The 11,243-nt window shown below is 44.4% G+C and overlaps 2 protein-coding genes across 2 annotated transcripts; both read right to left on the minus strand.

The window, feature by feature from the left end:
- Positions 1-515: 515 nt before the first annotated feature.
- Positions 516-7,301, minus strand: nkain1 (sodium/potassium transporting ATPase interacting 1). The gene is made up of 8 exons (XM_088405617.1): positions 7,037-7,301; positions 6,489-6,813; positions 4,275-4,412; positions 4,122-4,202; positions 2,057-2,254; positions 1,916-1,976; positions 1,549-1,630; positions 516-1,480 (listed from the first exon to the last, which is right to left on the minus strand). Exons 2-8 carry the CDS (start codon positions 6,540-6,542, stop codon positions 1,471-1,473), a joined length of 624 nt encoding a protein of 207 aa, XP_088261743.1. The 5' UTR covers positions 6,543-6,813; positions 7,037-7,301; the 3' UTR covers positions 516-1,470.
- Positions 7,302-8,371: 1,070 nt separating this feature from the next.
- Positions 8,372-11,210, minus strand: snrnp40 (small nuclear ribonucleoprotein 40 (U5)). The gene is made up of 10 exons (XM_088404321.1): positions 10,851-11,210; positions 10,473-10,602; positions 10,304-10,397; positions 10,047-10,212; positions 9,533-9,655; positions 9,171-9,291; positions 9,006-9,088; positions 8,868-8,929; positions 8,647-8,750; positions 8,372-8,512 (listed from the first exon to the last, which is right to left on the minus strand). Exons 1-10 carry the CDS (start codon positions 10,959-10,961, stop codon positions 8,463-8,465), a joined length of 1,044 nt encoding a protein of 347 aa, XP_088260447.1. The 5' UTR covers positions 10,962-11,210; the 3' UTR covers positions 8,372-8,462.
- Between the last annotated feature and the right edge of the window lie 33 nt (positions 11,211-11,243).

Here is an 11,243-nt window from a genome sequence, read left to right on the forward strand (position 1 = left end):
GGCATCAGGGAAGACATGTTTTGTTTCATCACACCATACTGAAGAGGGAAAAAAGACATAAGTAACTTAAAAAGACACAAATATTGTGATGGGTGGTGGAGAGGGCTGTCTCCAAGGCAACCAGGTAACCGGCAGCCATGGCAACACGCTGCGGTCAGACTCACTGAACATCACTCTGGGCGCCCTTCCCCCAAAAAGAAAGCCCAAAACAAGAGGCTCATCTCGGCTAGCTTTGAAGCTGAGCGTGGGGTTCTCTCTGTCCGGTTCCCCCCCGGGCTTCAGGGAAGACTGCCGCAAAGCGTGTGGCGGTGACGTAATGCAGACAGACTGTCGCCATGGTAACGCCGTACAGTTTCTAGTCAATGCGTGCTTTGGGCCATCAAAACGATTGGTTTCGAATTTTTAACGTTGTAATTTAGTTTTTTTGGTTACCCTTTGAACTTTAATCTGTAGACGAGCATTTTAAAACCTTCCCGGAAGCTTTCATCGAAATGTATATAAAAAAGAGAACACAATTTGTTTTTCATGTAGAAAGTGTGTTTTTATTATTTCAAACTGAAGCGTACACCTTCATGTAAAGATGTTTGCCTCATAACTGTCTCCCTCCTTTGCTTCTCCCATTTCTGGGTTAAAAGTCTCCGAGCATGTTGAGATGCTTGAGAGTGAGAAAACCAACAAGAGACACAGATATGAAGAAAAAAGATACAGCCCCCCTCCCTCTACAACTTTAATGCACGCCCCCTCTTTTTTTCTAGTTAAAATCAGTAATTGGCTGGTTATTTACATGCACAGTACTCCCCCCCCTCCCCCACAGACACACTAATGCCTGATCCCAAAGCCATCTGCGCAAGCAACCGCTTTTGGGGAATGCATCTCATTGAAATCAAATTTAACCAGGGAAAACGAGACAAATTTCCGACATTAAAATTGAAAACTCGTGAGAATTTGCTGATTTGTGGATTGGCTGCAGATGACTTTGGGAGCAGAAATGTTTAAGACTGCTCTAATTTGACATCAACACGTTCTAAAATGACAATGAGCCGTGCCTTTTCTTCTTCTTCTTTTTTTTTGTTGTTTTTAAATTACGTGACCTTCCCTCCCACGACAACGATGGTGCAAGGTGCAATCTCAAAGCACCGGTTTATCCTGTGACACACACACATACACACACACACGCACTCTTGTACACCACACACTTTTGTGTTCAAGACGTGTCTCTGGTGACTTGACTGTCTCCTTTTTCCGGTTCATACCATCTGGCCATCCACCCGGCATACTGGTTCATCCCTGAGCCTGGTACATTCCATTCAGGGATGCTAATCTTACTCAGGCACGCACACACAACACACACACACACACACTCTCTCTCACAGGTCTTCTCCAAGGCAGGATAAGCAAGTCCTCTATGTGGCCACAACCTTCTTCCGCCTGCAGTGGCACAGTTCAGCCTAAAGGTGGCGCACGCGTTCGTTAGCCAGCCCTGGGGAGAAGAGAGGTCACGTTAGGACTGAAAAGAAGGAAGTGAGGATGATAAAAAGTCGGATTTACGTGTAGAGAGGCTGCAGCTGAAGGTGCGAGGACTTCTGTGGAGGCTGGTAGCCGTACGAGTCGAAACCGCCGATGAAGTCGACTTGGCGAGAGAAAAGAGGGATTGTTCATTTGGTGTCCCGTCCATAAAATGTCTTGACTGTGTCATTAGAACTCAATAGACAAAGACTTTTTTTCAGTGTAAATTGTGCTCACAATATAATTATGACGTGCGCAGGAAATGCCAAATTGTAGCAGTGAATCTATCTTACTCAATCCTAGAGTCAGATGCTTTTAATGGAATAGTGCATTTTCAAATTAAGAGCAAATTGATTGGAACACCAAGACGATTTGCGATCGATTGAAAATTGAAGTTGAAAGCACTCACAGCTGTCCTCGTCATCCTGGAAGACTTTGCTCACGTAGCATGCGTAGACGAAACCAAAAAGCTGCGAGAGGACGACAGAGTTGGACGTTCCGTAGCGCCGGAAGCGTCGTTCGGATATCGTGCGCGCGCCCGCGTACTTACGGCCAAAAGGACCTGGATGGCCGAGCTCAGGACTTCGATGTACTGATAGTCCAGGAGGCAGCCGGACACGGTGATGACGTGGTGGTCGTCGGGGGCCAGGTGCGAGTCCAACACCGGCGTCACCAGGCAACCGGGACCGTGCTCCATCCACCAGGAACGGTGCAGCGACGTGTTGAAGGTCATCAGAAAGTCCCTGTCCTGCAGCGCGCGCGCACACATTCCCGCTCATTCAGAAGAAATCAAGAAATAAAAAAGATTTGCCAAGTTTGGGACTTTTTTTCATGTCATCTCAACGTGTTTTTTTTTTTTTTTTACTAAGCCAAAATGATTTTATTTTAATGTTTTTATTTCTTTATTTTTGGAAGATGCTTTCATTTGTACATCCTGTAAAATATTTTTCGCCATATATCCACCAACCAGTGCAAAGCATTAAAAAAAAAGGCTTAAAACAGATTGCTGCGCCAAAGTTACCTTAAAGATGAAAAAATAGACATAACTATAAATAAGTGAATAATAAATAAGTATCTGACATAAAATATCCTCATTTGGGATCATAGTAAATATTTGTTCGAACTTAACTTGAAATAAAATTCAAAGCTCGGTACTGTTGACAGTTTGGGTCAAACCATTCTTGGATTTAATGAAATTGGACAGGCTACCGAATATATAATTCTTTTTAAGAATGACGGGATATTTTTCTGAAATATTGACATCACAAATCAGCTGTCCCAACAGGATCAAATTCCTTTGCTTCATTATGCTTAATTTTTTTAAATAAGTTCATTTAATTAGTTTCATCTGCCACGTGAACAATCTATTACATTTTTCTACGGGGCGGCTATTTTATTATAGAAATTTAAAATTATCAATGGAGTTCATGTGAATAACATTTAGCATGCATGTAAAAATGGAAGAAAAATCTGATCTCAAGATTTTCCCCGCGGGCGTGGCCACGGTGAGCGTGTAGCTCCGCCCCTGCCTTCGTAATATTTGCCACAATTTCCTTGTGATTTTTTCCTGAAAGGATTTTATTGTGATATCCGATTGGCTACGGATATTTTTTTCAATCTCTATTTTCGTAGTTTCCCCAGTAGGATTCCAGCGTATTGAAAAAAAAAAAAAAAAATTCAAACAAAGTCATCTTTTACCACAGCTCTTAACATAACCGGGTGTCTTCCGGGCAAACTATCTTGCAGCAGTGGAACGTCGTCATCATCACCTTCGTATAAATATTATAAAGAGCACTTTGTCAGACGGCTCTTTCTGATGTAATGGCGTGCAAAATACTGTAATTGTTACATTCTGGTCTAATGGGGAAGGACTTCCACGCTCGGCTTTGCGGTGGTCTCTAAAATAGCGCATGAGGGAAAAAAAAATGGCAAAGAGCGTGCGGGATGTGCCCTGAGGGTATGGAGAGGGAGGGCAACATTCTGCCTGTTGGAATCTGGTCCACTAATTTCAAAACCGCTGGGGAAGAGAGGAAAAGAGTGTGTGTGTGTGTGTGCGTGTGTGTGTGTGTGTGTGGGGGGGGGGGGGGGTAATTTTCCCCCTTCCCCCCGCCCTCGATCGTCTCCAGAGGCCTTGAAGCTACTCTGCTGCTTCACTGCTCTTAGTTTTCAATTCATGAGGGATCCAGTTCCGATCTGGATTAAATTCGGAATGACAGTTTTGGATCAGAAAGGTTACCTCGTGACGTATCACCTGAAATATTTTTCACCAAAGTACCCAATAACCCATGCAAATTGACTTTAATTCAACTGGTTTATCTTATTTTTACATTATTGACAACTCCTACATTTGCAGCGGTATCTCTCGGCATGTTCAATTCAAGCGACTCCAGGAGAAAGATGACGTTTTATTCCTATAATGACTGCCGGAAATTCGAATCACCGATGCCAATCCGTATAAAACTTAACGAGTTGCTTCACGTTCCAATTGATTTGCTCTCAATTCGAAAAGGCGCCGTTTCCGCCACTGCGAATGCATTAAACAGCATTGAATTCGACTGGTTGATGGCTGCAGAACCCCTGTTAGAACGACATTTGATAATGACTGGAGAACTGACCTGCGACAGGTTGCCCACCTCCAGGTAGAAGCAGATGATGAAGGAGTTCCAGCCCACCCACAGCACCAGCCAGACTGCATACTACAAACACACAACAGGCTTGCCTCAGACCCGTCTATTTTTAGAAACCCAGACGGTCCGCCGTGCACTCACAAAGATGAGGTATCTGAAGCGGAACTGCACGGTGCCGAACATGCCCAGGATGACGGCCATGATGTGCAGGAAGTTGGCCAGGATGGGCGCCCACTGGTAACCCAGGAAGTCAAACACCTGCCGTTGGAGGGCGGCCACCTGGGAACAAGGAGGAGGAGTCCCGTTAGAACACGCCGGCGACACGCATCGCGCACACTTCTGCGGCTGTTGCCATGGTAACTGCCTGGAGCACAGTGACCCCCCCCCCCCCCCCCAACAAACTAATGAGAGGCCGCAATCCAAACAATGCCATCCACACAATTGCCTCGCGTTGCACGCTTATTACATTCGGACAAGACAAAAAATACAAATCTATTTTTAGGGACAAGGAGCTGCTAAGTTTAACTCCAGAATGGACACCAGATGGCGAATGGGGGCCCTCCGGAGCATGTTTTGAGGGCAAAGACCCCCCCGCCCCCCCATCCCAATCGCCCAACACACATAAACCAAGCAGCTGCAACTCAAAGCACTGACTGCACAGAACAAAAATGTCTGATTAAGCCGCATGTAGCACGCTACTTGAATTATCCCCCCCGAGCAGCACACAGCGTCCAACATTGATCCAAAGCGTGCAAGGAACCTCCAGCCTTATCTATCTGGAACTACCCTCTTGTTTACCAGCTAATATGTCATTTATGAGCCATTCCTACAAAGAAAAATCCCAGAAGCAATAAGTGTGTCTGTATAGCATCTTTCAGTACGCCGCAATTTGTCTAGTTATCTTTCCGTCTTTAGAGATAACAAAATACCTTGTACGTAATCTCCTTGATTTATTTGCTTTGCTATACTAGTAAAAGTGCCGCCCTGCGTAAATCACATCCATGTTATTACCAGGAGCAACGGCAGTTCCCAGCCTCCAACGCAACCACAATTACCAAAAGATAATCAGCAAAGCGCTCGGTCAAGAAAGAAAGCGAACACTTAGTAAATCCAGTCTATGCGTATCAACGTGTGCAATGACATTTTGTATGTTTACATTACCAATGAATTTGCATTTTGGATCAAATCCAAATTTGCTGTAGTATGAAGTTTTATTTTCACATAGCAAATTTCCCTAATGCTAGATCAGTTGTTTCTTAAATTGGTGTGTGTGTGAAATTTTAACTGGGTTTTTAACCGGGCATCAACAAATTTAATTTAATGTCGTGTCGGGAACCGTTCAGTTTTCTTTTCAAATTAAGAGCAAATGAACTGGAACATGAAGCTAGGCGTTATTGCTAAATTGTAGTATAGGGACTAATTTGTGACACAATTTCTCATTACACAATCTATCTTCTGGAATTGCTGAATAAAATACGCCTACCGCTACAAATGTAATTCCTAAATTTACAAATCAGGAAAGGGTGGCACAGCAAATTGTTTTAAAACATTTTTGTTAAAAAAAACACACACAGGTTACATCATAAAAACGGGTTTAGAACCATTTTGCATTTTGTTAATGTCCAAATTATGCAAATTTCAATATCAAATTTCCTTTAAATCAGATCAGATCTGGATACTGGCTTGACTTGACGTAACAGCGGCTGCAGACATAATCTACAGAATGTAAAAGTGGACCAGATTTGGATTCAATTAAGTGAAGATACCATCTTAACTCCTTCCTGCCATTTATGGTTATAGACATCAAAAAATAATATTTACTGGGATGCATATCAAGTTCAATCAGTCATTCAAACTAATTCCAATCTGAGGTGAACTTGGTTTGACATTCATTTAACAGATTAAACACAAGAAAATCAATATGGATTCATCTTGACATGATTTTACCAAGGATGTTCGATACCACGTTTTTTTGTCAGAGCAATACCTGAACGAGTTATCTTGAGGAGAAATGATAAAGGATACTAGTACTAGTCGATACTAATTTCACCTGCCGTCGCGAGTGTCGATATCTTGACATAAATCCAAATATGGCCCGATACGATACTTTGAATCGATGTTCGCCATACTCGATATCTTACAATTTGCATAAAAGCACATTTTATGAAAGACGTTTCATTCAAACCGAGTATGATGCCAATCAACCTCTGCTGATGTTAATTTAATGCATAGTCAAAGTGGATCCATTCTGTATTTTGACTTGATACAGACATTATAAAGAAGATTGTATTATTATTATTATTTGCGGAATCAAGGCAAGCCAAAGGCGTTTTGGTGGCCATGCACACAACTCACCAGCTGCAGCGAGCATATGACCAGCAGCGTGCATCTCCCGTCGCACTTCCCCATCTTGGAGGGCTCGGCACGCGGCTTGGGGCCGCGCAGGCTCCGGGGGAAGGACGGCTCCCCGCTCAGATCCAGACTTGCCTGGCCGCGGCGGCTCAAACCATTCCGGGCTGAGGAGGCCCCTCCTTGCCGGTTCGACTGCTCCTTCTCCCGCTCACAGCGGGTGACCCATTTTATGCGCAAATTTTCAAATGATTTTCTTCCAAGCGCCGGGCCCGCTGCGGTCAGACCACCAGCGACAAACGAATCACCTCGGCCACACCTTCCGGACGATCTGGGGGGGGGGAGGAGGGAGGGAGTGAGATGGGGGGCACATACACACGCACAAAGGCACAAAGAGAAGCGGAAAAGTGTTATGATGGGCCGCGGGCCGGAGACAGAAATGAGCATCATATGATAGCGGGATCACACGGGGGCGGCGGGGAGGAGAGAACCGAGGCCGCTGCGTCGCTTCGGAGGCTCGGAAGCGACGCACAAAGCAGACCGTTGTGACTCACCACGTTCGGATGAACAACAATCGCGGGCCCCCTCGGAGGCTCCTCCGCGCGTCGTCTTCCCGTTCCGTCTTCTCCTTCGGTCACTCTCCCCCCCCTCCCAAAAAAATAAATAAACAAAAACGGATGGATTCCGTTTGGGGATTCCGGCGGTGGGGGGGGGAATATACCGGGCTGCTTCGCTCCGTCTTTCCTCGCCGTCTTTTGTCAACAATCGGTGCCGGGGCGTGCGCAGGAGGAGCCGGAGGAGTGAGGGGAAAGAGGCGGGCGGGAGAGCGAGGAGAGGGGGGGGGGGGGGTGTTGGGGGCTGGCCGTGGTGGCGACCCCCCTCGAGGAGGAGCTGCGCGGATCCTGCAGGGGGGAGAAGGAGAATAGCAACAAAAGGGGGAGTAAAAAAAAAAAAAAAAAGGACATCCGAGTGGATGAGCGGATCCACGCAAACCTCGGCAGCCGGGATGGATGGAGGCCCGGCTGAATATAAGGATTCACTTCCATCATTAACGTCCGCCTTTTGGCGTTCTTACACACATACCACACACTTAAAAAACACTCAATAAAGAAAGAACATTAAAATTTAAAAAACATGATGTTGATACAAAGTTGTACTAGGAAAACGTAACTTGCAGAGGGAATAATAAAGTATGCTAGTTTAATATGCGTACATACATTTTTGAGAATGAGGCAGCTTTCTAGTTTCTAACTTTTCTTGAATGTCCTACACACGTCAAAGATAATTGAAATAATGTATATGTTTTAAAGCTGCATCTGTTGCACACATGTATGAACACACACACAAGTATAAAGATTGAAAGCGGGACAGTCTGGACGTACTTTACAGTTTCTTAGATGCTGTCGTTTTGGACTATTCTGTGTTTATATTTTTATACAACCTTAGGGTATTTTTTTCCAACAGCTGCATTTTTTTCTTTTCATCTTCCTGTGTGGTCAGCCTGACGTATGCTTGAGTGGTAGCGGAGCAGCCAGGACACCACTCCTGGTGTGATGAGAGGCCCTTAACGTGTGTGTAAACGCTCTTAGTTCTGGATTATGTTTGGGTTAATATTGTCATTTACAGATTATTTAAATGTGACGATTTTGGTTGACACTGAATGGATATTTAATATGTCAAATACTGCATTTTTGAAAGTAAAAAAGTAAAGATCAAGAGCTCAGATCCAAATTTAACTTGGCTTCACATCAGTTTAGTTCCTCCGAAATGATTACACAAATGTTCGTTGATATTTGAGTCATGGAAAGAACCTTCTAGTACCTTTGTAAAGTTAGTTTGGGGTTTTAGCAATAAATCAGACTGACAAACAAGCCTGGACATGTTTTCTTTTTAGAATGTGCGGATTTTATTAAAAAGAACAAAACTGAAAAAAAAAACATAGCTGATGTTCTTACACACTAAAACAATTGCACACATTTGCTACTGAATCTCTCCCATATACAGTCGTTTATCACTGCCACCAGAGAGCACTGTGGGGACAAAGCAAGCAGACATTAGCAAAAAAAAAAAAAGTAGCCAAGCCTCACTATTTGTAGGTGTGAGGGAAGGAGACCAACAGCAAAAATTGGCCGAGAGCCCAAAATTGACCCCCCCCCAAACTTACCAACAGGCTCCTCGGGATGAAAAACCACCTCGTTGACGGAGCCGGCGTGTCCCGGCAGCTTGTAGAGGATGCGGCGCGACGTGGTGTCCCAAATGTACACAAATCTAACATAAAAAAGAGCAACTTTTTGGCTGACTTCTGCTTACTTTCTCCAGGGGGCCTTTCTGATTTTACCAACAGCCTCCAGCGCAAAATAAAGTGTTGGAGAGTGTGTGTGTCACCTGTCAGCCGATCCTGCGGCGATCTTGCTGCCGTCAGTCGACCACGAGCACCTTAACAGATTCTTGAAGAAAACAACGCTCACGGTAAGATATTTCAAGACAAAATGAGATCAAGGTCATGCGGAACAATTAAAATACCTTTTCAAAGTTGTGTACGTTGCCTTGGAAAATCTTCACGCATCTTTCCTTGGGCGCAAAAGGTCGGACATCCCAAATACGCACTGTGTGCACACATAAGCGGCGGTCAAAACCATTCTTGAAAAGAGATTCCTTTAGAGTGTGAATAACAATCGATAGGTTTACCGGTGTTGTCCATAGAATTGGACAGCAGGTATGATCCCTCCGAGCTGAGGCTGAGGCCAGTCACGGAGTCGCCGTGCCCATGCATGTTGTACATCAGCTTGTTCTGCCTAAGGTCCCACACCTGCAAAATGCAAGTATGGGAATAGGTATTTTTGGAGTAATGTGGTCTTAAAGGGGAGGTCAACCATTTTTTTTTTTTTGTTCTATGCAGCCCCACATTTCCAATCATGCCATTCTCATTATTACTGCAATTATGGGGCCGGCCATTTTGTCACTGGCCGTCGCCTGAAAACGGCATCACAAATGCACTCGATAATTTCAATTGAAACGCCTGACAAGTTTCAAGGGCCGCTCTCGTTTACCTTGATGTCGTTGTCGATGCCCCCGGACAGAATTTGGTCGCTGGTGTCGTTGAATGTGACGGCCAGAACCTGGTAGGTGTTCTGAAAGGTGTGGATTGCGCCTTTCTTGCGCACGTCCCAAAGCTGAAACACAATATGTACATTCATTCAATGGGTGATACCTTAATTTACAAATGTATCGATTGTTTTTGTTTTTTAAGATGCAAGCAGTTGCTTGTATGATTTTTTTTGTCTTGCGTTGCGAGTAAATATTTCAATAATGATGTGTCCACATAAAGAAATTGACTGTACGTGAGGATTTGAAGCTTAATGTTGACTCTTAGTTATAACAACACGTAATGTTAAAGTAGTTCATGAGCATTACAACAGCTATTAGAACACAATTGGTGAAGCAACACATACAAAATAGATCATATATTAATGCAGCTTGGTGAACTTATCGGAGACCGTCCTCATTTTAATTATTTGTCTTTTTTTTCACATCAAAAAGACAACAGATTCCATGCCGCCTCACCTTGACGGTCCCGTCGTCACTGCCTGTGCACACGAGTTGCGGTCCCCTGCGGGCAGGGTAGCAGGTGTTGACGAAGGATGTGTGACCTTTCAGCCGCTTGATCCGCTCACCCGTCTCGCTGTCCCAAACGCCCACTGTCTTGTCTGTGCTGGCAGAGAGCAGCAGGCTGAATGGGAGAAAAAAAATCAAGTGAAACTTATAAAGCTATTTTGTTTTGGTTTGAAAGTATGCTTCCGGGCAAGGTTGAGTTTAGTGACCTTCCGTCTGTGTTGTAATGCAGCTCCATCACTGCTCCGCTGTGGCCCTTCAATGTGGCAATGTTGTCACAGTCTCCGTACACGTTCCACATCACTACAGTGACGCAAACATTGTTTACATTTTCTCCACATTATCAGGCTTTCCTGATGTTTGTATGTTGCAACTTACATATCAGCCTGTCAAAGCCGGAGGAGGCCAAGGTGGCTCCGTTGGGGTGAAATTTACAGCAGTATACCTCACCCTCATGGCCTGACATTAGCATGATTGGGGCCAGCAGGCTGGAGGTCCTCGGGGGAGCCTGAAAAGTCAATTTATGATAAAATGTTTGTACTTCCAAAAGAAAAGAAAGAACAAAACTCGCTTTAACCACTAGGGTGCACTGTTGTGCTAGTTTACTATTAGCACATGTAGCCTTTCTTACAATAGTCACCTGCCAACACGGAATTTAAAGTAACTTCTAAAACTAATCTACGTACAGTTATAATGCTGTCATCAAGAAGCTTAGCTATCCTTTAAATGAAAAACTCGAAATAAACAGTATAGTACCCCGGCCACGAGCTGCTGAGACTGGGCCGCCGCCACTAGCTCCGTTCGGGGTCTCTTCATGGCAGAAGGCACCATCGCCATTTCCGCCATTCTCTTCTTCTGCTCAATCATGCTCAGTTCGTCAACAAAAACGGCAAAAACAGTGAAATTCCGTTTTTTGGGTATAAAAACACAAATGTATGGCCGTTTTTTTACGAAGGTACAACAAGCGGTCAGCAATGAAGAAAGAACAGGGGAAGTGCTTCCGCGAGTTTGTGTGGTCTGATTGGTCAAGATTTGAAGTTGAGATGATGATTGGCTGTACAGCTTGTTGTGGGAACGGGAAGCGGAAGTGAAATAATGTACGTTCTTTGATTGGTAGGTGGACTTGAAAAAAACAGGATGTACAATAGC

Source organism: Hippichthys cyanospilos, chromosome 21 (genome assembly GCF_059441005.1).
Source record: "Hippichthys cyanospilos isolate Australia breed blue-spotted pipefish chromosome 21, RoL_Hcya_1.0, whole genome shotgun sequence".
Taxonomy (NCBI): domain Eukaryota; kingdom Metazoa; phylum Chordata; class Actinopteri; order Syngnathiformes; family Syngnathidae; genus Hippichthys; species Hippichthys cyanospilos.

Bases quoted from the DNA above. Each gene is read 5' to 3' on its own strand.
- nkain1 (XM_088405617.1), bottom strand. From the start codon at position 6,542: ATGGGGAAGTGCGACGGGAGATGCACGCTGCTGGTCATATGCTCGCTG. The intron at 4,203-4,274 runs GTGAGTGCACGG...GTGTGTTTGTAG, and splicing joins GCTTCAGATACCTCATCTTT to TATGCAGTCTGGCTGGTGCT. The intron at 1,977-2,056 runs GTAAGTACGCGG...GTCCTCTCGCAG, and splicing joins CCATCCAGGTCCTTTTGGCC to CTTTTTGGTTTCGTCTACGC.
- snrnp40 (XM_088404321.1), bottom strand. From the start codon at position 10,961: ATGATTGAGCAGAAGAAGAGAATGGCGGAAATGGCGATGGTGCCTTCT. The intron at 9,656-10,046 runs GTGAGGCGGCAT...ATTGTGTTTCAG, and splicing joins GTGACGACGGGACCGTCAAG to CTTTGGGACGTGCGCAAGAA. The intron at 8,513-8,646 runs GTAAGTTTGGGG...TTGTCCCCACAG, and splicing joins TCATCCCGAGGAGCCTGTTG to TGCTCTCTGGTGGCAGTGAT.